The following is a 27,593-nucleotide window of genomic DNA, read 5'->3' on the forward strand; positions in this document are numbered from 1 at the left end:
GCCCTGTCAGAGATCCAGAACTGCCGCCATACACGGTTTATTGAAGTCGGTGTTGATCTCCCGTGCTGCTCATCCTGATCTAGGGGAGAGCCGAGCGTCAGAAGGCGCCCCAAGACCCAGACACCCCCAGAAGAACAAGCCAGACATCTTTCCCAACCTGGCCTGCACAGACACCGCACTGTTCCTCCACGCTCACACCCACTCCGCAACGCCACGGGATGCGAGACAACTCCGGAGCCAGCACTTCACGGCTCGTCGGCTGCCGTCAGTCTGTCTGTCGGTCAGTCCGTCAGCCCGAGAGCCGGCAGGGGCACGCAGCCCGGGAAACCGGGCGGGAACTCGCCAGCTCCTGCGGGCGCCCCGGGATTGAACTGCTGGCCTCTCCTTTCTGGCGGGCGAGTCCGCCGAATCTTCCTCCGCCCTGCGGCGAGCAAAGGGAAGCGCAGGGGTGAGAGACGGTCGGTCGTCGGGCTCGAAGGGGTTTAATCCCCTTGCGGGCCGGGCCGGGGGAGGGACGGAGCAGTCCGCTGCGAAGTTACGCCCCGGCTCTCCCCCCGCAGGCAGCCCGGAGCCCGCCGCACCCGGCCGGCGACACCCCCCGCCGCCACCGCCTCCCGGCCGCAGGGACAGCGCCAGCCACTCGCCCGCAGCCCCAGACAATAGGGAGGCGGGCGGGACGCGGCCGACCCACCGCGCCCACCCCGCGGGCGGCAGCGGGGCGGCAGCCCCCGCCGGGCCCGGCCCGGCCCCCCCGCCGGGCAGGACCCGCCGTCGCTGCCCTGCCGCCGCCGGGAGAGCACCCGGCCCGCTCCCCGGGGACGCGGGGCCGTGCGGGGAGCACGCCTCCCCGGGCGGGGGGGTCGCCCTCCCACCTCCTAGCGACAAGAGCCGCCCCTCCGCCCGCGCCGGCGGGAGACGCGAGCCCCTGCCTGACGGCGCCGCTCCGCCTCGCCCCTCGGCCCGCCCCGCCCGCCGGCCTGCCCGCCCGCCACCTCCGCTCGCGGCCGCGCCGCCATCTTGCGCTTCACCGACGACCGCCCCGCTCCTAGGGCGGGGGGCGGCGGGTGAGCCGGGAACTCCCAGCGCCGCCGCCCGCCCGGGCCCTCGCCTCGCCGCCTCCCGCGGCGCCCGCTCGCATCCTCCCGGCGCCTCGCCGCCCCGGGGCGGGTGCGCGGGGCGGTCGGGCAGCCGCGGCCGGTGCCCCGGCTTCCCCAGCAGGGAGCGGGGCCGGGGCCGGAGCCGCCCCGCCGCCGCCCCGCCCGTCAGGCGGCAGACACCCGCTGGAGGGCGGCCCGGCTCCGCCGAGGAGCGGCCGGCCGTGGGGGACCTGCCCCGGCGCCGCAGCCCGGGGGCCGCCGGCGTCCCCTCGCCCTTCTTCCCGACGAGGTGCCGGCGCGCAGCGGCTGCGGCAGGGAAGAACGGGGGCGACGGGCCGGCAGTGGCCGGGCGGCAGCGGCGCCCTCGCGGCCTGCTCCTCCGCCGGCAAACTTCGGCTCCGCGCTGGCACCCGTTATGAACTGAGTTCTTAAAACTGGCTGAGTCAGAGTTCCCAATTTATTTATTTAGCAAGCGGCAACAAGCGAAACAGCGCTGGGCGGCCGGGGAGTCTCCTGCTCCAACAACGGACCGCACCCTCCAGGGCACTCTGTTTCAATCTTATACTACAAAGTATTACATAGTCATTATACACCTATACATATTCATTACTTGAACCCGCCTACTCCCGCTTCATATGGTAATTAGCTTATCAGTCCTTTAGGCTTGCACAGAAGTTGTTAAAACTACGGTCAGGGGTCTTCAAATCGTGGGGGGTGGTCTTCTGGGAGGAAGGCTGTGGGTCCTCCTCACGGTGTAGCTTGGAATGTGATGATCCTCTTGAGTCTGTAGTGTTCTTATCAATCTAGGCCCAGTAATCTCTTTGCATAATGAGATTCATGGTCATGAACATCCTCCTGTTTTATTCAATTATGCGCCTGCAATTCTCCACATCTTCTGACATACAGATGCTTCTTCTCTTGTTGTCCCCCCCCCTCCTTCCTGTCACTTTTTTTTTTTTTACACTATCAGGTTAGTTCAATGAAGCATTTGTTGTTAGTATTACACAATATGCAATAGTTCATATTACAGTTTGTTGAATTTGATGAACAGTCAGCTTACCACCTATCACAGCACCCTCCCGCCACACACCCAGGCGGGCGCTGAGGACCGCGTCGGCCGCAGCCCCGGGAGAGCGGCTTTGCCACCGCCAGCCCCGAGCATCCCTCAGGCGCCCCGAGCTGTCGCTGAGGGAGAACACTGCCGCAGGCTCCACAGACCCAATCCAGGGGCGAGGAGTGCAGAGGGAACGACTCTGAGGAAAAAAACACACACCCGTTATTTTTTTTTTTTTTCTGTCTTGTTACAGAACTTGGAGAAAGGGGACCTTTTCCTTTAGTACATACCTAGATATTTTAGTCAATATTTATTAAACTCCCCCTGCCTGCTTCTCAAAAATGTTGTGTTTATACGTACTCTTTCATCACTCTTTGCCTTTTTAGTTCGGACAGTAAAATGTGATTGTTTCCCTGAGAAAGAGAAAGAGGTGGCTTATGGGAACTGTTAAAGAGTTAACCATTGGTCATGGAAGATCAAGATTTACACCATTATAATTTTTTTTTAAAACTGCATAGGTACAGTATCCTGTTGAGACTGGCAACAGGAAGGAGTCTGATCAAAGCTTGGAAGAGCAAAAGTTCCAATCCCAGTAATGTTCCTGGTTCCTCATTTCCAGTCACTCCCGTTCAGTTTTTCCAAGCGTAATCTTGGGGAACACGGTCGGCGAACCACCCCCACAGTCCCATCGAGAATCGGTGACAGCAGCCAAGGTGGAGACCAAGAGAAGGAAAAATGACGTTAACTCCTGTATTACATTTCCAATGGAACACATTACACTGAAATGCAAGTTTTCAGTGTCGATTTTCTTCCTCCTGGACTTGCCTTTGCTGTATAACCAATACAGCAAGATGGGGGTAAGCTGCTCACATACAGTCCTTATTTTGAAGTCTTCAGACTCACAGTGGTTTTTAAGGGTAAGGTTTTGAATGATAAAAATTACTTTGCGATGAAAGTAGGTAGAGCAGACAAAAAAAACCCAACAAGGGGATTCATTTTTTATCAATACTCATCCAAACAACACAGATAGATGAAAAAATTCTGTGTAGGTTTGGACAAACACACTAGAAAGAAACAAAAAAAAAGAAAGCTAAAACATAAGAAACCAAACACACACAGAGGGACTGCAGTTAGGCATTCACTATCACCAGACATTCTGTATGTGAGATGACATTAACACAAGAGCAAAGTCTAGTGCCACCTATTTTATTGCAACTGATACAAAATTTTATTCTCATAAAATTAAGCTTTGCCTATCTTAATATTAATTTTAAAAAAATAACTCTGTCCAATTAACTGAGAAATGTGCTGGTTTGAAGAGTCATAAATCTTCAAAATGGGCTATTGCTTTGCTTTTATTCTAAATATATTTATCACGAACAATATATTCACTTCTATGTAATAAGGAGATACAATTCTCTCCAGGTTACTAGAAAAATAGTTACAAATTAATTCAACTACAAGATCACCTCATCTGCAACTAGCAATTTCTATTAAAATGCTACTCCCCAGTATCGAGATTGTCATTACAAGCAAGAATAAACTTTACCTTAGCAAGTTAGAGGGGTAAATCTTGCTTTGTTTCAAGTTAGGCTATTCTGACTGGCAAAAATAGGCCACAGCAGAAGTTCTTACATTTGTGGAAGGAGTGTTTCTCCCACATTCTTCAGGTTGTTGCTCTATGAAAACCACTTAAGGTGCTATCAGGTAATTAAAAAAACCCTCCCTCTGAAATGTGTGAAGAGGTTTCTAAAGGATTTACTTTTCATATACCAAAATGAGACGTGGTTTAAACCTTTATGTAATAAGCCATGGACTATACAACCCCACAGATTATTTCAGAAAAATGTATTCCCACAATGTGGAAAACAGTGATAAAAGCATATCACCTTTTCAACTGTTTTCTTTTAAAGAAAGGTACTGAAATTATCTGGGAGATATTCAGATCTGCAGCATTCCAAAGGCAATCACAGCAGTATGCCACATATATGTACATTTCTATATATAGGACAAAACTATCAAAGCACTTAAAATTTATTAAGAAAGTATTTTAAGATCTATATAATATATGTATAAATATGCAGAAGTAACCTTTGTTGAATTACACACATATAACAACATGGAATGAAAACATCACAAAGTATGCTGAAATCAATTTTATCACTGAGCATAACTGAAGGCTGCAATTTCTTTCTTCATTTCCTATTAAGAAAAAAAGACAGTAGCAGTCAGCATGAATATATGCTTAAGAACTCTGTTTATGTCTTCATAAAAAGAATCTGTACATACATGAAAATCTTAGTAATACTTAGCAAATACACAGGGTATCACCACCACAATGTCTTTCTATACCCACTAGTAGCTTCAAACACACCCTTATGCATCCAAAACAGAGAGGAGGCTAAGGAGACTCTATGGATCTGCATCAACAGTGCTTTCAACAGTTAGAAAGAGCAGGCAGTTCCTGAAAAGCCACAGCTAAAAGCTGGAAATGTTACTTTCTGCACTCTAACAAGTAATTCCTCAGAGTCCATCTCTACATACAGCAGAGCTCGTTCCTGACTGATTTGCACAGTCACTCTGAATACGAGATATTGTTATATATGTTAAAGCTAAAGGTAGAAGCAGAAAACAAAGAAACCCAGTCACTTTTAATTTAAGCATTAAAAGTTAAGTCACAAAAGCTCACAAGCCCTGAGATAACGTAAATAAATCCCTTCTCATGCTAAACTACGTCATTCTATGGGATGAAAGACGGGCACATATTTCAGGAATGGGCTCCCTGGATCCAAGTAATCCTCACTGTTGCACAATCAGAATGGAGTGTCTGTTCTAACTCTTTACCAGGTGGGAAGAAGGGATTGAGATGACCAGGGCCAAAGAGAAGAGGCTTCCTCTTCTTTAAGGCAGACTGAGAGGCATGAAGAATTTTATCTCTCTAAGGCACAAGCATCTCGGAGACAACTGGATTCAATGATCTTGAATCTGAAGACTGAATATCCAACCTATCTAAATGGATTTGATACTGGAAATGCCAGACTGGGACCATGGGTGCCTCTGGACGGTTTCTGCTGAGTTCTGACAACTCAGAGAGCCTCTCTTACAGGAAGAGATCAGAGAATTTGACTCGGCATTAAACCAGCATAGGCAGAAAACACCCCTTATGTCAAATTAAAGATGCTTGAGTCACACTAGTTAAAAAAAGGTTAAGATGAGACTACAGGAGAGTCTCAAAGTCTTGTTATGTCTCATACTTAAATTTCTTTTCAAGAACGGAATGACTGCTATATGAAGTATCACCACCTCTGCCTATAAGGGGAGAAAGAGGAAGCAACAGGTTGAGAAAAGCGCCCTCATTTCACAGCCACCCGCCCCTAAAAAGGTTCTGGAGAAGCACTACTGACAGACTGAGGTTAACTGCTTTTGAGAGGGCTGTGTGGGTGTACCCCTTGACTTCAAGCCTTTTCCTGCTGAAGCTGCCAACAATTATGCCAAATACAACAATGGTTTTGCAATACGGATAAATGTCTTCCAGACAAATGAAAAAGTCTTGTCACACAGGTAACTAGGCAGCAAAGAGTCATGCTAAGTAAGCGTGATGTCTAGAGTACATGTACATGCGTAACACACACATGCATAACAGTGATGGAAAGTGCTATAAGACAAGAAAAACGTACCTTCGCTAATTTGGTTTTGTCGTAATCTTTCCGATGTTGGTAAATGCAGTGACTAAGAACAGCATAGAGTTTTTCCAGCTGAAATATACTGAAGTTCTCAGTTGCCACAGTGACAAAATGCAACAGTTGCTGAAGAAAAAAATGGAAACAGCAAGTTGAGAATAGTGCAAGAACCTCTGCATAGGCTCTTTATGTTTTTAGAAGCTAAACAGTAACAGCACAACACAAGTGACATCCTACTTCCTTATATTGTTAAATAAAATGAGTGATGCTTCAGAGAACAGATAAAATACCTCACAAGATTTAACTGGAGAAAATGAGGTTGGTTTTTTTCACACCGCAGAAAAAAGGAAGGATTAAATTTCAGACAATACTTTATTACTGATGAATCACATCAACAATCATAACTGTGAATCAACTGCTTCCAGAACAGCAGGGAATGACACAATCCACTTTGTTGTAGGGCAGCTGCCACAGCAAAGCCACCATTGCATTTCATGAGAGAAACTGTTTCTGCAATGCAGGGCACCACACAATGGATCTTCTAGATACAGCTGTGCCAGCTGGAAACAGAAGCATCCTTAGGGGCTCACCATTACCTGAACGTGTACTGTGCCTACAGCTGCTGGCAGAACACATTGCTCAGGTGTCTGAAGCACATCAGAAAGCAAAGTCAGATCCGTTAGCTCCCGCCTTTAAACTGACGAGTGGATAAACTAGTAGAGTATCTCTGCCTGTAGCAGATGACCCATCTCTCACATAGTTGTTTCTGGTAAAGATGTGAATGTGATAATCTCTGGGAAAGCAACAGGAACAAGGGAGTGGCAGCACCTTCTTCCCCTGCTGTAGTTGTTTAGTATCTGGGTGGTGTGTGAGGCTGTGAAGATTAGCTTAACAGAGCAGCCATACCAAATGAAAGTATTACTGCCTCACAACTGCCCATCGCCAAAGTCTGGCTGCCTCACATCAGATGCATTTCATGACTGTGTCACTCCTTGCAGCTGAAACATATACAAAGGCTCTATCGTACTTACCACCTGCCAAGTGGACAATAACCCTGGAGCACATTATTAGCACCCTGACTCTATGAAAAACCTATGTGGCTCCTCTGCATACACAGGAAGACATGAACAAAACCCCCTCCCTGAAATCTGCTTCTGTAGGAAGCCAGCTTTAAAAAGTTAGTTTCACCTCTACAAATTAAGTCACAGCTTAAAAATATGACAGAACTGTGCTGACGAGCCCCTTCACCAAAGGGGATTCCTGTCTGGCCACAATTTCCCAAACAGGGGAAATATCCATGTAATATTCCCTTTCTCATCATGGCAGGTAAACAGCAGCCCTCCTCTGCATTGGCCAACTTCCAGGACTGCAACCTAGCCATTTTCTTAATTTTCCTCACTGCAATATTCCCTGAAGATCAGGTCCTTCTTCTACCCTCTCCAATTCATGTTAAGGAACCTCTTTTACTCCCTGCAGCTGGGCCCATCTTTAAGTCTTTCCCCAGTTGTAGCCTAGGATAGCAACTTCTCTCCTACAAGAGACTGGAAAATCCTTATCACACTGTAACTATGAATGCAAAATTCTAACACTGGATTTTGAAAGAATTTCAGAAAAGCAGGTATTCGTATTTTAGCCATGATGAGCTTTATGCCAGCCTGGTAACTTCAGGTTTAAAGTCATCACTTGTAGAAATAGAGGTCCTTTTCAGGTTCCTAATAAATAAAAACCTGCAAGAAACCAAACCAAAACCCCCAAATCCATCACAGAAACTGTTAGGACATCACTAACCAACAGTACCAGCAGGTTGTCAGTGGGCTATTTTAAAATTCAGCAAGTCCTCTTAAATTAAAAAAATGAGGAGAGAACCCAGTTTCCTAAAATTTAGTTCACCAAAAGCAAGAACAACAGTCTACACCAGGTGTGGAAACACAACAGTCATAGCCCATTACCAGTTCAATTACTTCACAAGCTATATATCCTCCCCATATATTGTTTTAATTGCCATTGTTTAATTGGCATTTAATTGGCAACTGTACTCATAGCAACAAAACGTCCCGCTTCAGTATTAACAAAACAGAAATTAGACTTACTGTGAACTGGTAATCGACAATCGTTGGCTGTGTGGCAGTCCCCGTGGATGGCTTGACATGTATCACCTGCTGCTCTTTGACCGGAGAATATCTTTCATGAATTACAGAGCATACCCAGAAATCTGGAATGACACAAATTTCTTAAGTCAGAATTTCTGTTTATCTGGAATACAGTATCAGTGAAGTATCCTGTACCTGGAACACAGTTCTTTCTGGAATGACAGAGACAAAACTGTTACCATTTTTTCACTGATAAATGCTTGACTTTCACTTTCTTTCTGGCAAAAGTCACTGATCCATAAAAATCAGCAACTCAGACACAAAAAAAAAAGCACTACGGAAGGCAGCAGGGGAAAAAATATCGTCACATTGCCATTACAGCACTGCATGGTAAAACTTGCAAAGTAATTCAGGCTAGGAAACACATCTTACATTGCAAACTTTAGGACATATGTCTTCTATTCCACATGTGACTCTGGCTCCACACTGCTTGAAGCACAGCTTGGTGCCATTTGAAAAACACACCTCAGAATCAAAAAAACAGCAGCTGCAAAAACCCATGAGTTTGGCTAGCATAACTAAAGGAGCGGCATCATTATGCAAGAAACATTGAGTGCTGGTTCTAGGGAGATACAGCAGCAATAACAGAATGGCATTAAAGATGACCAAATCCTACTAAGTAGTGTAACCCTCTTAGGAATAAAAAGGAGCTACATGACCTGTTTGACCTTTCACTTACCATTTGAATTTCCTTCTTCCAAACATTCTGCTACTTGGCAAGCCATCACTTCACTGTTCATTCCTAGGTCTGAAGGTTCAGGAAGCACGACACTCTTCTTTTCAAAAGCAGGCATTGTGAAAAGGAAAAATGTCTCATCTTCTGCCCCAGATTTATTTTCATTCCCATTTTTCTGTCGTTCTCGAAGTACATTTTCATTTTCTTCCACAGAGTAATCCCGTGTGGGCTCAACTTCAGCGTGATCCATATTAGAAACATGTTTTTCTGGAGACTCTTCACTGCTCTCTACCTCATTTTGCTCTTCCGGAACTTTATTTTCTTTATTGAACTGAAAATTCCTCCTCTTTGCCCTGATACCCAAAGAGCCTTTGTTCTTTTTGTATTTTCTTTTTGATACACCTACAAAGGGATACCAGAAAAAGTAATCCAAAACATTACCCAAGCAGTTCGTCCTTCCAAATCCAGCATCCTCATCTTACTTGACTTACAGGGAAAATGATCAAAGAAGCTCAAGTACCAGTGTCTGTCTCCCTACATGTGTCTAGAGAAAGAGTTGCAAATTAATGAGGTCAATTTGCTATTAGATTTTTCCATTCACAAAACCATCAGCTTCAAGATTTTTTGAGCAGAAAATTCTTACTTTTGATAGGAAGTATTACTGCAAAGCAAGGTTATTAGGTGAAGTTGCTTACTGTCTTACTCCGTGAATTAATCTAGATAAACAGAAAAGCGTTTGGAGACAAGCCCTTCTTCAAATCCGTTTTAAAGCTGTAAACTTCAAAAGCTAAATGTGTGTTGGGCAGAGTTAAAGAGACAATTCTAAGGGAATATTTACTGGAGAAAACATTGTCCGTAAACACTTATGCCTCATACGCTTTCTGATTCAGTTAACCTTGTTTAAAACATAATTCGCATTCTCGCCTTCCAGAAAAAGCCACCATTCTTTGTATTCAGGGAGTACCGCTCAAAGCATATGGGTGAAGTCAATGGCAAAATTCTCAGTCATGCCAGTGAGACCCAGGAAACTTCACACTATGTCATGTGCTTTAACGGAGACACCCAAGTCCCTTTGTTCTTTCATGTCCTTTTCACAGGAAGAGTGAGGAAATCATGATCTTTCCTTTACATATCTATCATGATTGTTCCCCTATTTTTTTTCCCCTTTCCCCCTTCAATTGGAAATCACAGGAAGAGGGAGCATAGAGTTTAGCATTTCTGGGCAGGAAAGGGAAAAATGCTGTTATTATATAACTAAGAACTAGTTGATTGTTCAGCAACTGCCAGGTACAACATTTTTGGCTTCAAGAGGTAGCAATTTAGGAGCCATTACATGTCAGTTGGGCCATCAAGGCCAGTATCTTACGATGTAAACTAACCACTGTACTTGACCTTCATAACCATACTGAATGAATGATCTCTGGATTTATCTCATATTTTGAAGCAAGTTAAAAAATATGATGACTCTGGCATGAAGAACCAGGCATCACAGTAACCTGTTATGTGATAAGAACAGAGAAGGCACTGTTGACTTTAACACCGTCTCCAAGAAAGTGTGAATAAAATGCCACTTGCCTTTAGAGCAGGGTGTACTGGAATTTATCGGTGCTGCTGGCATCTTCATTTTTTCATTACACTTTGGTTCTGTTTCCTTATACCCAGGAACAGAGTTCGGCTTTGGCATTGCACAGCAGTAAGATGGAGTATATGTTGAAGAGCTACAGCCTTGCAGGAAAGAAGAGACCAAAGAATTGTGTCTTGCATTGTTGGTCACAAATACTAAGACAAGTATTAAAGTCCTTAGCGTCAAAAAACATACCTCTTTCCTTACGAGATTCTTCAATCGCCTCACAGCATTGTTCAAAATCTTTGTCCAGTTCTGCCCTCACTATGGCGTATGCAGTATCTCTCAAAGTACAAGCTCTGTGCCTAATGAGGCAACCTGAAATTTTACAGGCAGAACTGAGTATTTTCTACCAGCCAATGAAATCCTTTATTTTGACTACTTAGAAAGATTTGTTCTTGTCATAGGTAGGTTATGAAAGGTTATCTCAGTGCATATTTTCCACATATATATATATCCACATATATATATATATATCCTCACATATATATATATATTTATATATATATATATATATAAATATATATTTATATATATATATATATAAACCAACATAAGAGTTAATTATTAAAGCAAAAGCACTAGTTACTGATCAACACTTCTATCGCCATTTCACACCCACGTAGTTCAACGCTACAACACTAGCAACCTGGCAAGAAACGCTCTCTGTGGGTGTTTAAAATGATCTAATCCCACAGATGACATCTATCAATTTATAAATTTAAAATTTTTCCAAATCCAGGATAAAAACACATCCTCACCTCCACGATCTTCAGCTGTGTTGTACTCTAAAGCATTGCTGCAGATTAGATCAATGTCTTTTAGAAAATCTTCTGCAGTCAGGTACTGGTGCAAGTCAATCTTAGAAAGAATGGTCGACAGGTCCATGGGCTGCTTAATAACTCTGGCATAATCAGATGCCTACAAATGAAATAAACATGCTCAGAGATTTAACACATTGTCTACCAAAATTAATTATTTTAATAAAGTCAAATAAAGTACTTTGTAAAAACCCCAAATATTTACGATCCATCCGAAAACACAGAAATTAACAAGTTCTTTTCTTGAAAATAGAAGGGCTACTTCAACTGGCTTTGAAGAAACAGACCAGAAGAGGGAAAGAAAGCAGCAGGGAGGTCAGAAGCCTGTGTGGGGCAGGGAAGAAAACAGACACCCAGAGTGGGATTCATTTCACTTTGCTTCAGAAAATCCCAGCCAAGAAACCTTTCTCAGTGAAGCCACCTAAGATTCTCTTTGTTGTTGGAGGCAAGGAAAAGGCTGCAGGAATTACACCATGGAAGCATCTGTCCTAGACATCTAGTTTAGAATGAGTTAACTGGACCCAGAGGTGCTGATTTCTTTTCTCAGACCATAAAAGGAGCCTAATGACTAGTTTAGGTGAGGACATCTATGTTTGCTTAGATTATTCACATCTCGGAAACTAGAAGTAAAGGGAAAAACAAGTCAGTGGATGCTTAGGGGAGCAGGACTTTGCTGAAACTCAAAGCTCTATTAAAACTACAGCTGACATGGAAGTATATGTCCCTGGCTTAGACTTATTCAATAAATTCAATGAGAAAGAGACTCAGAAGTGTATGGGAGGAAGAAGAAACCATACAGCCCTTACGGTTGATCTCATACTGAGGAGCCCCAGATGAAACGGAGAATAGAATCTTAACATTTATTTTAAAACTACTGCTTCTACTCTTGTTCTCAAAGAAACTACCAACAGTCAGTGAAAGAGCTTTAGACTTTATTGAAACAGTCCTATAGATACTGTTTCGAATAAAGAAAGAGATCTCTCTGCTTTTCAGTGCTGTAACACGCCTACACGTCAAAGCCTTTTAATGAGCAAACTGTGTTGATGTTTGGTCTAACTGGTAGTTGGACTAGATGACTGCCACAGGTCCCTTCTGACTAAAATATTCTAAAATTCTAATGGCATTTTAGAAGGAACCCAGGGCGTCCAGTGAATAGTCAAGTAACAGACACTCGAGAGCCTCAAGGAGTCAGCAAAAGCAAAATTCACTTCCTGCTTCTTGACAGACCAGAACAGTATGGTCCGAAAAACAAAGATAAACCTTCCTATAAAGAGAACACAAACACTGAGAAATAGACAGAGAGAAATGATGAATACACACGGATAAAATGGTATTAAAGGACAACAGTCATTTACCTCCCCTGGGTTAACAGGCTTTGTAAATGCTCTGAAACATCCATCAGCGGCAAGTCTGAGAGTCACATTCCGTAAGAAAACCCTAAGGTGATGCAACATCTCCTCCTTCTGCTCCTCCGGCTGTCTTATTTCTTTCTCTGTCAGCTCTTGAGGCTTAGGCGGCAGTGCTACAGGCAGTTCTTCAGGCAGTTCTTCCAGTGGCTGACAAGCTTAAATCAATCAGAAACTTCTACTCAATTTATGGTACTCAAACATAAGCATATGGAAAATTATTGATAGAAAATTACCACCACAGCAAATACTGTGTACCTATTAACTTACAGCTAGAGAAGTATATCCTCACCTGCGTTGCCCTTTGATGCAGGAAGTTTAGCAGCTTGATTTATAATTAAGTCCTCAAAAAACTTTCTTCTTTTGTCCTTATTAGGCAAGTGGAGTTGGAAAACTTCATAATCATTAATAAACAAGTCTTTTATCTAAAACATGAGGAGAAAAGATATTACAGATAGAAGGCTACACAAGTTTATATTCTCTTCCAAAAAGATGAGTACCTTTCTAAATTAGACCGAATAATCATCTAGACAAGACAAACTGTGAAAAAGTTATCTTCTTGGCCTTAAAAGGCTAGATTTTCATAGGTTAGCACGGCAGATTACGTATCTTCTCTAAGAAACTCCCCTAGAGCTCAAGCCCAGCAAAGGGACCATATGACACACTGATAAAGTGGTGACATTCACCACCTCCAAGACTGATGATTTTGCATTTACCTGCCTTGCTGCCCTTTAGTTTGAATCTTTATGGCAACTACAGAAGGAACGGGCAGGGTTCAGCAGATGAGTGAGGGCTTTTTGGTTTGGGTTTTTTGAAAATTAATTTCAGTGAGGTGTCTGAAGTTGCATACTTCCAAGTTTTACTCCCATTTTTCAATCTCTACTACCAAAAGGTATGGAAGGAATTTCAATACTTAATTTAGAAGGAATTTATTAACAGCTTAAAAACTTCTGTAGAAAGTTAAACTGTTTCAAAGCCCCTGATGATAAAACCATCTAGCTAAGCAAACACACCTCCCCCCCCCCCCAGTAACTGAGACAAGGTAATCAGAGCAGCATATTCACATTTGGAACACCTTTCTTTAATGCACACTCTCAGATGTCTAGAAAGCCACGCATGTACTCCTACTGAATTGTGTTAAGGAATACAGGTGAAAATCTGCTACCAAGTTAGAGAAGTTGGAACGTAGCTTTCTAATTTGTAAAGCGTTCACTTACATGGAGATTGAAATTTTTATGGAGGTATTTAAATTTGAAATGACATTCTGTCATTAATGGTGTGACCACTCTATTTTTTCAGTAAAAAGATCTTTCATTTTCAGTAAAGGGTTTTCAGTAAAAATATCTTTTTCCCATTTACATGGCAAACACTGTATATTCTTGACTAAGAACATACCTAACTATCTAGAAGTCACTGGAATTATGATCTGAAGTAAATTTATACATCTGTCTAATAAGCATGAATGTGCGAGAAGGTGGAAAAGTTGGGTCAAAGTCAATCTCTTTACTCAGAAAACACTTTACACAAATGCCTTCAGCATTGTTTTATTTAAGCAAATTTTAAGAGACCTGGTTAGGGTGCCTGAGTACTAACAGTGTAAATTTGCTTAACAGGGCACAGTACTCTGGTTCTTAAAGGACTGATCAATTAACAAGAAAGTTAATAAAAAAAAAATAAGACAAATATCAACAGAAGTACCTCGTTCGGGAGTTTTGCATGACACACATCAGATGTTGCAAGCAGCAAAACTGGAGCAAATGCTGGAATGTTCCGCAGTAGTGTTATAAAAGTAGCTTTCAATGTAGGTCCAACAGCCTCCCACCACCAATGGATATGTGAGATGTAAATGATACTTGGTGCTGTTCTCTGAGCTTCTCGCATCAGCTGGTAAAAGAAAAGCTTGGATGAGAAAACTAAACCATGTAGAATAGGGTAACGAGTACGTCAAACTAAGAGTCAAGCTATCTTACGAAGCCAAAACATCAAAACAAACCAGCAGAAGAAGAACTTCTTAACAAGAAGGTAAAAGTTTCACTTTGACTCAAATATAGACATTGCTACGCAGACAGAAACAGATCTGAATTTCTGACCGATTTCAAAACTTCCTAGGCGTAAGATAACTCCTAAAGTGTTTCACAACTCAGCTGGTGTGGTGGTGTGCCCAAGACTAGCAGGAGAACAAGATAACCCTTCAGCAAGATGTACTAGTCTGGGTAAATCACTACATGACTGCAGCGACACCATTTTCAATTCAGAGTGGGCACATATTCAAGTCAGCCTGGAGCAGAGTCAGAACAACCAAAGACCTATGTGAGAAGATGAGGCCTGAGACTGTAGAAGAGGCCTGGTTACAATTCATAATTTCAAGTACATTTTGTAAGATTTGTGACCCTTCTTTAGCCTGTCTGAATAGGTCAGCCACACACAGCCTCTCATTACCAAAGGATCCATCAGACCAGATCCCAATGCTTTGAAAGATCACAAGCCATTTCCTACAGGTAGTACCTCAACCACAAAGGAAGACATGCACCTACTGCATGAGGAGAATGGCAACAGTCCTTTCACATAGCAAATTTCTCTATGCACCCTTTGGGATTATCAGTATTCTGGGAGTGCCTGTCACAAGATGAGAAGTGCATGTGGTATATCTGGGCAGCGACTAGACATGCTGGTTATAGGACTTCAGGTGCAACCACCACATAACAAGAAAGGAATTGCTCCTCTTATACGACTAAAGAGTATCTGGCCATGTAATGTGTCTGTCCTTACTTGTACAGCTCTGAAAAGCTGCTATTAAAGGTCAGAATATTTTAATACAGTGATGTCAAACAATGAAATGGATTTCCTGCCTACAAGTAAAAAGGAAAGCAGTGCTAAATCTGCTTACATTTAATTTTTCTAGTTAAGAACCCACACCATAGTACCAATGCAAGTGTTCCATGAATCTTAATGCTTCTACTGCATATACTGCAGCAGGGCAGCTGTATGTGTATAAAAAAGAAACACTTCTTTTCCCTAAAACCTCAATTGCTTTACCAATATAAAAGGTGGCTACAGAAAGTGCACGACAAACAGTCGGGCTGATGCAGAGCTATCTCCTGGGAGCACAGAGTCTTAAGCAGCAATGAAAACAACATTCTGGATCCCACCGAGTCTGGCAGGATTCCTAGCCATAATGAGACGTTTATTAGCAGCACCTCCCATCTTCTCCAGCTGCTAACAACATCCTCACTGTTTAATTTGAAATGGAAAATATGGGCATGTACAACATCCTTAGTGTCATCCGATCTAGAAAAAAAAGCGGATTTTCAGACAAAAGTAAACCTAACAGCACATTCAAGCCAGGCCAACTCCATTAACAATGAATTTTGCTTACTTTACTGGTTTACATACAGTTCATGTATTTTAGGAGATTAAAGAGGAAACAGATACCTGTGCACATGTTTCTTCTGGAGACGTGACGCTACTAAACAAAACAGCTAGGTCTAGTGCATAAACTGGAAACTTTTCCAGGGCATGTATTACTGCAGGTGCCAAATGAGAAGCTTGCCCATATCCTGAATCTCCAGTTATTAAGAACCGTGGCCTGCAAGATGTCGGCTGATAATGAGCATTTCTAGAACAGTAAGGAGAAAGTAAGTTTAAAAAGGACGTGATGAATAGGCATACAGATGTTATTTTTTTTTTTTCCTATGCACTTTTTTCTTTTGGTAAATACTCTCCATTTTCAAGCAAATAAGAAGCTGGCCTGTGATCAGGAAGACCATCACAGCCCATTTTATTACAAACAGGTACCCTACTTCCCCTAAGAAAACCTGCCAATCCCCAGCGTGTCTGCTCTTCGTTGGGCTCAGTTAAGTACCAGCTCTTCAATTCCACAGGGGGACTGTCCAGCTCAATACACACATGACAACTCATCAGTAACCTGATATGGGGGAAAACAACTCTCAGCACACACTAGTCTGGATCTCTTCACCACCCATACGCACCAGTTTAAGTAACTGTGAGATCTCTACACCTGTCAAGTTTAGCTGAAATTTGGCCATAGTTACTGGAGATTGTGGGAAGGAAGGGGCAGAACCATATTTTTAGAAAAAAAAAATAACATGGGCACTGAAACACATTAGCTGTTATCTCAAGTGCACAGTTGGATCGGTTAAATTACAGCGGTATACTGAAGACGTAGAAGATTTAGATTTGTTTTATTCAGCCACTCTAATTGTTTCACTTTGAATTGTGCATTCGTTTCTCAGTCATGTTGCTTTACTCCCACAAAACACATTTGTGAAAAGCATTTGATTTTTCCACCCCAATACTGTTGTACTTTTACTGGGTGAAGTCCAAGATCCTAGAGACCTAACCAAGCTCAGCAAGTCCAAAGATTTTCTGGACAGCACAGTGACAGAAAGTGAGAAAAATAACTGACACTACAGGGATGACAGGAATCTCTTTTTTCAACTGTTGGCTTATACGACTTCCACAGTAAAATGTCAAAAGATTAACATTAATTTAGTAGGTGAAAGTTACAAAATGCAGACATCATTTATGTTTTTCTCACAGTGTTTTAACGAGCCCTTTCTCAATTTTGTTTCTGCTACATAATTTGCTACTGGTTTAACGCTCCTGGAAGGTAGAAGGTCAAAAGATGGCTACACAAATCCATAGGAGTTTTTTAGCTAGAAGGACAGACAGCACATTTCTCTGGTCTTGAGTCTTTCAAGGAATACCATGGGTTAAATCATGTTCTAATAGTCTGTAGACCACTGACTTGGGAAAAGAGGGCCGGGCCGTTCAGTTTAATGGGTTATGATCATGTACTCCGTTATAACATTAGTAACCAGCTGGACCTTCACCCTTACGTCTTGCAAAGACTGATCACACACACCCCACACCCCCCCCCCCCCGCTTTACTCCTTCATCTACCACCCTTCACATCAAAACTCTTTACAGACCCAGCCATCTTCAAAACATAAACATAAAGGGGATAAACATTTACCTGCTGAAAGTGAGGAGGCTTTCCTTTTGTCTATCAGGCATATTATGAGTTGGCTCATCTTCAAAGATTGATGGTAATTCCTCATCGCTGTCAATCACATCATCTCTTAAAATATTATTTAAACTGTCTGAAAGATAAGTTTGTTAACTTTCCTCAATAGTCCATCTCTCAATATCACATTAATCCATTAATCAAGCTTCTAACTCAGTGTTGGAAACCACTTGTATTTGAGGGCACATGCTGAAAGCTATTTTCTGGAGTTCATTCTACCACAGATCTGAGACTGCACAAGTCTCTACAAAGCTGTCCTACATCCCGTGATTTGCGTAAGCTATTATCCCTCTGTTGGTGAAAACTTGGAGGTTTTTTTCCTTAGAATAAAGACGATTAGGAACAACTTCTGTAGTTCCCAGACACGTGAAAAACCCAATAAGGCTACTTCTTTCTGGAGGAGGTTCCCCCACTGGATGTGGAGCAATTAATGCGATTCATGCAATTAGTGCATGAATGCGATGGCCACAGACTTCAATTTGTCTCGGACTAGTAAGTCAGAATATAATAACCTACTAAATACGGCTCCTTGCCGATCACTGAAGGAGGAGATAAGGTAAAGCGGGCAGCAGAGAGAGAATGCCATTACCAATCCCCGAGCCTCTCTGCTTTGATTTGGCTGGTGGAGTTTTGCCTCTGTTTTTCCCCAATGCAAATACATCTCCCAGACCTACTGGGAGCAATATTGGTGGAATATTCTCCAGGAATGAGCATAACAACTAACTATTCACAAATTTCCATTAATCAGGAGTGGAGTGAGTCGATACATTTACTTGCTCACACCAACTGACAGACTAAACCTGATCAGGGCTGATACAGTCAGGAGCATGAGGTGACATATGCTATGCAAGCCAAGCCCCGAAGTATCCACTCCTAGAACATTCTGATCTCACGTGCAAGTGTACAGTGTGATCCACAAACATTTCAATTCAGAGACTATGGTTAAAAGTCATGACACCTAAACCAGTATTTAGCTTAAACCCCTTGTCTTGTGGTCCTGACAGTCTTCAGACAGGAATTAGAAGCATTCATGTAAAAATACCCTTGTCTCCCCATTTACACATTTATTTTGAAAGAGGTGCCCCATACATTAAACTTTAGATCCATCTCTAGAAATTACAAATACCGTGTTAGCTACTGTCAGAAACAGGGTGCTCTAGCAGAGAACACACAGCGCTCTATTCCAAACGACAAGTCATTCACAGCTCTCATGCAGCACTGTGCACATGCATATTATCACATTCTACTATCGTTACAGCTGAGAGGTTTGCCTATGTTGACTGCACAAACCAGAACTTTTGCCCTGGCAGAATTTTAAAGTGGATGTTCTTGCTGTACCTTGCTGTTGGTTCTCCTTTAGTGCAGTCTCTGCATGGGGAAATACTTTCTGTAAGGCTTGTAAAATTTCTGCTAGGGTGTTTTCAAGCAGTGGTTTTGAAATAGGGGGTAGCGGTTGCCCAGGTGAAGTCACAGCCCTCTGTGAAGATGGAACAATCTTCTTCATAGCCACGACAAAATCCTTTGCTGTTATTTTAATAGAATTGGTATCTAACTGCAGTTTCTCATCACTTTTGTATATCTGAGGATAGCAGCGACGCAAAGCACAGAGGGCAGTTTCAGCACATAACGATTTAATATCAGCACCACAGTATCCTAATAAACAAAACAAGAATCACGTTAGGTCAGTTTCAGGCGACACAGAAGTAAAGGCCAAGGTTTCTAAAGTGCAACCCTGAAAGACTCTGTATACAGCCCAACATTAACTGGTTAAGAGAGAATTTAGAGTGACTGCACTGCGGAGAAATTTTGTTATGTGGTTTGCAGCTTGATATCCTGCACTTATGAAGCAGCATCACAGTCAAAACTTTGCTCCCAAGGAAGATGCCCAAACCCCGTTCAACATTCTGACAGACAAAATAAAATCAAAAGAAAAGAAGCATCTGACATTGTTGTTATTTGCTCCCAAGACGTGCCAGTTGCCTCACCGCCTCACTCTGCAGGCAAGGCACAAGAGCTGGGGTAGAGCCTGACACAAGCCCAGATTCCTTGGGGCTCAGTCACATACAGTAACTCACTTAGTTTTCAAACTTACCAACACATTTTTCAGCTAGGTCTTCAAGAAACCTGTCCGATGGCTTAGGGTTCCAGCCTTGCGTGTGAATCTTTATAATCTCTTTTCTAGACTGGAAACAGAATGGTTGCCTTTTAGTTTGTCCCAGGTTTTTTCTTAAAAAAACCCTCAAAACCACAGAACAAAACCCCAAAAAACCTCACAATAATACAAATAATTCTCTTCTCTACTAAACTTCTAAGAATTTTAAAGTTCAGTTAATATGCTCTCTGCTTTTTCAAGCACAATATTTAATCATTCTCAACTTGTTACATTAAACTCTTCCTGGGGGTCTGCAGTGAAATCTAATGCATTTATAGCTTCCATAAAAAGTAAGTTTCCACAAGTAGAAGACCTAATGGTCCTAAGGAAGAACCTCTAGTGAAAAAATAACTAAATTATTTGCAAACAGAGATTTTTGACCAAAGAAAATTCTCTCAAATTCAGCAAAACTTCATGGTGACAGTCTCATTAGTTCATCAAATTTGCTTTTCTGCAGATGCATTCAAGGAAAACAGTCCTAGCACAACATTTCAAATTGCTACAATTGTAACAAAGAATAATAATTATGACTCAAACTACTGTCACTGATCCAGAAAGTGTCAAATGTTGCCTATCCTCATCTCCAATTAGCAAGACTTTCATTTAAGTATTTCCTGGTACATAGATTAATTAGGGCAGATTTCTAGATTTCCACAGTAGGGAGTAGCATATTTGATCTGTTTCATGGTGCCCCCTCTCCTGTTGCTGAGAGCAGGTAAAAACTGGAGACACATGTTTGTTTTAAATACACTGTTTAGTGCACTTTCACCAGCCTTCAATCCAGTAAGTGTTTTATCCTTTTTCCAAAAAGCACTAATAAAAGAAAAAGAAGTGTCAGTGACAGCCAGAGGGAAAACACAAAACCAGCCTTCCAGTTTTGCACGCTGTCGTCACCCTTTCAATATGTTTTGGTTGCTATAATATTGTAATTAAATGATTATAATAGAATTAGAATGATATTATTATTATTTGGTTGCTATAATACTTTCATTGCTTAGCTATCACCGTTGAGCTAGAAGCTTCCCAAGCCCTCCACCTGTGCAGCGTCCTTCACCCCTTTGTCCAAATCCCTGTTAATAAGTACCTCTCCCAGGATACCCAGCCTGGGAACAATCCAACACAGAAGAGCTGCTACCCCTTCACAAACCAAGAGCAAGAACAATTCAGGGTGAAAGTGCCCAAGTGAATTAAATAAGTAAGCAAGCATGAACTGCTTTGGCAACAGGAAATTTTCATTCACTCCTGCACCCTGGTTAAGGTTTTTGTTATCAAAAATGAAATTCTTGTGTGCACACCATTTCTTTCATTTCCAAGATGAGATAGCAGTAATTTGTAGCCAATTCATACATTCAATCTTTCTTAAACATTTGATAGAAGCATCCCATTTTCTTGGCTGGTCACAGTGAAACCAGAACTAATTACAGAACTTAATCATAAATATTCAAGTATCAGATCTGCCCTCCACAGTACAAGACAGTCTCTCCAGATATCCCTCTTTCGTCCACGTTGTACAAAACCAGTTTTGATTTTAACTGCTCAGTGATACTGCATTGTTACATGGTTTTGTTATAAAGATGGACTCTGCTACATTAGCATTAAGACAGTTTAAGTTCTTACCTCTTTATTTGGCAAGCTGAAGAGGAGCTCTCGATCAAAGCGTCCCAGTCTTCGTAAAGCGGGATCTACGGCATCCAGTCTGTTGGTGGCTCCGATTACCACAACCTCTCCTCTGCTGTTTAAGCCATCCATGAGTGCCAGAAGTGTTGAAACAAGAGAGCTAACAGGAAGATATAATTTTAATTCACTGGTTTAGTAAATTCTGTTATGTTTTACATGGCCTTCTCCAACGATCACCCCAAAAGGATAAGCTTTTAGTTGATTTTTAACAGATTAGTGACTCATTTGAAGACATACAAAAAATAGATAAGGTAACACAAGCCTTGTGCTGATCTCAAGCTTAGTGAATTGTTTCCAACTATTGTTTAAAAATCAACGGAAATTTAGTAGCACTGTATTACTAGTTTTCAGGATAAATGAATGTGTCACAAAGTTAAATAGGTTGTGATCTTCTTTTCACAAAGATCGAGCAGTTTCTACGTAGGTACAAAAAATGTACTACCTGTAAACTTGGTCTTGCTTACTGGACCTCACAGGAGCAAGACCATCTATCTCATCAAAGAAAATAATTGAAGGTCGCATCCGGTAGGCCTGGAATGAAAACACAGGAATGCTGACAGAAGTAAACCAGCACTATTTTAAAGAGAAAATGCATGAAAAACGTTATGGTTGGAAGGTCACTAGAACTAGATCTTCAGACTAGCATCAGGGATCTCTACTAATTGAGCAAATGGAGTAAGTGCCATGAGTAACAGAAGACAGCAGCCTATGTCAGCCCCCCTGAGACTGGGTGATAGGAAACAAATCATACCAGTACTTTTTACAGCTCTTTGGCAACCACTGAGAACAGAGCCGGGACTTAATTCAATTACAGGTTCTGGAAGCAAGCTTCCATTATCAATTTGAATGACCGTGCTTTTAGCCTGTATCTTTCTCCCTCTGATCTAAAGCCACCATATCATAAGGAGGTGAAAGTCCCCCTGTGCTCTGCACTGGTGAGGCCACACCTGGAGTGTTGTGTCCAGTTTTGGGCACCTCAATACGAGAGAGACAGCGAGGTGCTGGAGCAAGTGCAGAGGAGGGCAATGAGGGTGGTGAAGGGCCTGGAGAATAAATCCTGTGTGGAGAGACTGAGGGAGCTGGGACTGTTCAGTCTGAGGAAGAGAAGGCTGAGGGGAGACCTCATCACTCTCTACAGCTCCCTGAAAGGACATTGTAGAGAGGTTGGTGCTGGTCTCTTCTCACAGGTGACACAACAAGGGGGAACGGCTTTAAACTCCAATGGGGGAAGTTTAGACTGGACATTAGGAAAAAAATTTTCACAGAAAGAGTGGTCAGACAATGGAATAGGCTGCCCAGGGAGGTGGTGGAGTCACCATCCCTGGATATGTTTAAGGGTTGTTTAGATGAGATGTTGGGGGATATGGTGTAGGAGAGAACTTCGTGGAGCAGGGCTGATGGTTGGACTCGATGATCCCAAGGGTCTTTTCCAACCTGAATGATTCTGTTCTATGATTCATATCTCTTGCCTCTTGAAACCCTTTTTGTGGCTGGTTTTTTTTTTGGGGGGGGGGAAAGTTTGGTGGTGCGTTTTTGTTTTATTTTGTGGCAGAGGGTGGGCGTTTGCTTTGAGAGGTTTTCTTGTTTATTAATCTTTCACAGTACACCTCAAGATTTCAAGCCCCTAAAAAAACCCACTGAAAAAGGAAACACGGGCAATCCCATTTTAGTGGAAGGAACTGACAAAACACAAAAAAGAGTGAACTGTTCTTAAAAATACTCACCACAGAAAATTACAGTTACAGCTCAGAACACATAGCACATTTCAACCTTACCTGATCAAATAACATACGAAGCTCTCGTTCAGATTCACCCACCCATTTACTCAGGCAGTCAGCACCTTTTTTCATGAAAAAGGCTATTCTCCTGCCACCTTGGCTACATTCATTAGCAAGTGCACGAGCCACCAGTGTCTTCCCAGTCCCTGGCGGACCATAGAATAGGCAGCCTCTGCAATTACAAAAAAAAAAAAAAAGATTTAAGAAAAAAAACATTACAACCCCCATCCCTAAAACGCACAACTCTTCTCTCCTAAATAAAAGATTTCATCTATACAACAGCAGTAACAGCTGAAGTGTGAGAAAAGACAAATTGGATGGAAGTTTTGTGTTCCTGCACAATTCAACAAGGCAGCAAACAAAATGAACAAAGAATATAACACAGATGTACAAAACCCTGAGAAAAGATCCACAAGGACACTTCCAAAACTGATGACAAACCAACAGGGGTGGTTACAGCACGGGGGAACCAAACAAGAACAAACTTCAGTGAAGGATGAGACGGGGCTCTAACATGAATCACCAGTTCAGTTTTTAGTGATGCACTGCATATTCATTCTTGTTTTCACAAGAATCAAGATTTGGTAGTAAAGCATTTCATTCTCCTTCAAAAAGCTTTAAGTTACTGGATTTGGACTCCCAGACCATCCATTGCTGATGATAAATGAGGAGGAACTCTAAAGCTGGGAGGATATTCTGCATTTCCAGATAAACATACTCTTCATCTAAAAAAACTAATACACTGCTCTTTCAAGAGAATTCCAATGAAGAAAGAAGCAAAACACTGAGAGATTTTATTTTGATTATTTGCAATAGTTTTAAGTTCCTGAAAGCAAAGAATTTAAAGTCATATTTCAATGTCCGTGATCGAGTTTTGCTGACGAAGAGCATATAAAGCTAACAACTAGATCTCTAATAATTTCATCTCATAATGCAGAACTAATTTAGCTGTATAAGAAGTGGACACATTCTTATTTTAGCCCGAACACAAACACACACTGCAAGGTTCTAGTTGCAAGTCTTATCAATTGTAAAATTGCTACTTGAGCACTTGAAAAAAAACAAACCACACAACCAAAGAGTCAGTGGGAGAGACAAGTGGACGACTTCCAAGCAACACACATGACTACCAATAATTAACTCCTCCTTGCTTGTAAACTAATTAAGCTGACTTGTACATAGCACTCAAAAACAACATAACGCCACCTTTTAAAGGCAAGACACCTTTAAAGTGTATTCTCACCAAAAACTAAATCTTTGAGCCCACACGTATTCTGGATTCTATCCATTTTCAAGAAATTACTTTTTGCTACTGCTAAAATCCTCATCAACATCACTGAAAATTTTGAAGCATGTAAATATATTGATACCTCAGTCAAATATTCTACGGAAAACAAGTGAATTATAGTTTCAAGCAATGTCTGTTACCTTGGCGGTTGAATTTTCAATCCCTGAAAGACTTCTGGGTAAAGCAGTGGAAAAATGACCATCTCCTTTAAAGCTGCAATGTGGTCAGAAAGACCACCCACACCATCAAATCGTACCTAAAAATAAATTCAGTAGAACACATTTTTGCATGTTAAAGAAAGCTGCACCCACAATAAGGTTCCATCAGAAATCACATGTCAGCACAAATGTAACATTCTGGGCAGTTTCAAATTGCTCGAGAAAAACCGTTAACCAAGGTAGCTGTAGACAGCACGTTATTGAAAGCTTTTATAAGCCCTGTAAACAATTCACTGACACAATGAACTAAAAATACTTACCAGACCATCTGTTTGCATTGGATCACCATCAGACAGACCTGTTCCAATCTTCATTCGATCCTTGTGAATTCTCTTCAACATATCTTTCCCAAAGTTTAGTGGAAGACACCTGTTTTGAATTAAGGAGAAAGAGAAAGGCGCTTTCTAACTTACGATGCAGCTAGAAGATTTTTGCTTTTACAATGATGGGAAGCGAATGCACAAAAACCTCACGAATTACCAGAAACTTCCTAAATAGTTAAATGTTCCTTCAAATGGGTTTACATTTAATATCCATAAGTAAATAAAGGAAAATGGTCACTCCAGACATTAAAGCATTAATTATTTTAACAACTCTTAGCACTTACGAATATCCACGCCAGTATGAATGCAAGAAACAGCTATGCTGTACGTGGAGACCATGAACTGACCTTGACTCGTGTGATGGAAGAACCCCCTAAAATACACTGACATCTTTTAAAGATTTTACATTCAAAAAGTTACAGCCCAAGGGGATACTTATTTCAGTGTGGATTAACATGATGAAGGCTGTCCACCAGTGCTGGGACTTGCTGAGGACTTTACGATATATGTGCCAGAAGACACACAGGTCTGAAAGACATCAGGCTGAAAACTTATCTGTTAAACCGTCATTAAAATAGTTCTTCTAGAGCATTTGTTATGTAAGAAAACCTCAGTCATTTCCTCTATTTATAACTTTTTTTTTTTTTTTTACAGTGGTTTTCTTTCTGAATAAACCTCTGTAAAGCACAGTAATTAAAACATGATATAAGTGTTCCTCCCACCATTCCCACCTAGAGATCAAATTGCTTCTTAAAAATCAATTCTAAAAATCCAGTTTTAGAGAGTCCAGTTACAGTTGTCACTATCAACAGATGTGATTAGATATTGCGACAGTTTAGAAAGTGCACAAGAGGAAGAGGATAACATTTCACAGTTAGGCAGATGCAAACTCCTCCCAGATTCTCCAATTTCATTAACCTTCTTAAATCTCTGTTATGGGTGTTCTTCCTATGGCTCTCAAACTGCTCTTCATCTTCAGATGACGATGAGGATGAGGAATCACTGTCGTGGACTGCCTGTCTCCGTCTGCATACATTGAAACAAGCAAGTAACCAAACTGAAGTACGCACTAAGTCATATTGAAATCTAAGTGAATTCTATCGCAGAATTTACTTTGAGATCTATTAAGTTTCCAGATCGTTTCACTCTTATGAATGAATCTGATTTCAAGTTACATTACATGACTTTCCTTGTGACAGCAAAATTTAGTTTTTCTTTGGAAGGTAAAATGTTTAACCAGTTCACAAAATTTCATAAACAGATTACTCATTTTGTCCAATCTTTCTCACACACACAAACAGAACCTCACTTAGCATTATGTATCCACTCTGGGAAACATAATCCTTTTTAACTTATTTAAAAATTTGTCTTCAAAACCCCTTCCTTCCATAACTGTCTGCTTTCAAGGATGCAAAACAAAGCGCTTCCTATCTAGCAAGAGACCCCATTCTCCATGCTCTAACCGGTTACAGGATCCAAAATCCCTTTGTCATTACTATTGCAATTTATAAACTCATTTAGCACTTTTCCTGTTTAAGAACAGTTTCTTACGGAAAAATTAACTGATTCCAGAGAGGAATCAGTATTTGAGTGATCAACAAAAAATTAAAACTTCCATACAGGTTCTCCCTCTATTATCATCAATTTTAAGAAAATAATTTGTATCCCTCAAGATTAAATAGTCTATGATTTTCAGACAGATATGCTGGCTTCAATTCCACAATAAAAGAATCTCAGTTCCACAATCTCTGCCACAACCTCCATAATCACCTTATCAGTGATAAGGTAGCATCAGTAAAAAGGCAGTAAAAATCCCTTTTTAAAAAATCTAATGGCTAATAAAAAGTATAGCCTCCCCCCCAACATTCGTTGTCTTTATACCCTCAGACCACATCGATAATCCTACTATTAACTTGTAATTACCACCAATACAGAAACCCTTGAAAGCTTCATTCAATAATGTGACTGACGGCACTATTGATAAAGAAGAACTATCACTATTCTATAGAAGAACTATACACCAACCTCTTATTTCTTCTGGAAGACCCTTGTGACTGGCCTGAAAAATACATCTTACGCTCTTCCGGTTCTGTTGAAAGCAAAGAATTTAGAACAATGTTACAGACAAGTTTAAGAGAAAGCAGGATAGTGAAGGAGGCAGAAAACATGATGTGTTTCACCCATCTCTAATTTCAGAAGAAGTTGCAAGTGATTTGGGAAGGGGATTTCATTTTTTGTAAATCAGTGCACAGTATAAATGAAAAAACACATACCTGCTTTTTAAGGAGAACTGAAGAACACAAGGGGAAGATTATCAAGTGTGTTTAATTACTGTTCTTCGAAGGATATGTAGGTAATTTTTTTACCAAAAATCAACAGTAAGTATGACAAATGGCAAAGAAAGATCATGTGCACAGGATACATGTATTTAATAAAATTTACTTGCAGAATGAAGGTAAGAAATGTAAATAGGAGTGTGTGTATATATATTTTCATTCCACAAAACCTCACTCATACGCAAGAAATTAGTCTGAAGAGGAACTATGCATATAACGTACTTGCCATCGGAGCTTGATAGCGCTGAACAGTTTTCCTCTGTCGA

The 27,593-nt window shown here is 41.5% G+C and overlaps 1 protein-coding gene across 1 annotated transcript; it reads right to left on the reverse strand.

The window, feature by feature from the left end:
• Nucleotides 1–281: 281 nt before the first annotated feature.
• On the reverse strand, nucleotides 282–27,593 carry LOC141955182 (ATPase family AAA domain-containing protein 2-like). Its single transcript, XM_074895146.1, has 25 exons — nucleotides 27,550–27,593; nucleotides 27,017–27,080; nucleotides 25,910–26,017; nucleotides 24,929–25,037; nucleotides 24,591–24,706; nucleotides 23,160–23,334; nucleotides 21,827–21,915; nucleotides 21,325–21,484; nucleotides 19,648–19,738; nucleotides 18,894–19,208; nucleotides 17,505–17,631; nucleotides 15,941–16,124; nucleotides 14,207–14,392; nucleotides 12,801–12,933; nucleotides 12,458–12,666; nucleotides 11,043–11,202; nucleotides 10,477–10,599; nucleotides 10,233–10,382; nucleotides 8,661–9,059; nucleotides 7,922–8,043; nucleotides 5,829–5,957; nucleotides 5,406–5,460; nucleotides 2,512–2,564; nucleotides 2,158–2,350; nucleotides 282–421 (listed from the first exon to the last, which is right to left on the reverse strand). The coding sequence occupies exons 1-25, from the start codon at nucleotides 27,554–27,556 to the stop codon at nucleotides 282–284; spliced, it is 3,597 nt and encodes a 1,198-aa protein (XP_074751247.1). The 5' UTR covers nucleotides 27,557–27,593.

The sequence above is a fragment of the Athene noctua genome, unplaced genomic scaffold (assembly GCF_965140245.1).
Source record: "Athene noctua unplaced genomic scaffold, bAthNoc1.hap1.1 HAP1_HAP1_scaffold_130, whole genome shotgun sequence".
Lineage (NCBI taxonomy): Eukaryota > Metazoa > Chordata > Aves > Strigiformes > Strigidae > Athene > Athene noctua.

Coding starts and splice junctions, on each gene's coding strand:
- LOC141955182 (XM_074895146.1), bottom strand. Junction 14,393..15,940: donor CAGAAGAAACATGTGCACAG/GTATCTGTTTCC, acceptor TTCTTTTACCAG/CTGATGCGAGAAGCTCAGAG. Junction 5,958..7,921: donor TTGTCGATTACCAGTTCACA/GTAAGTCTAATT, acceptor TTTTTTCTTCAG/CAACTGTTGCATTTTGTCAC.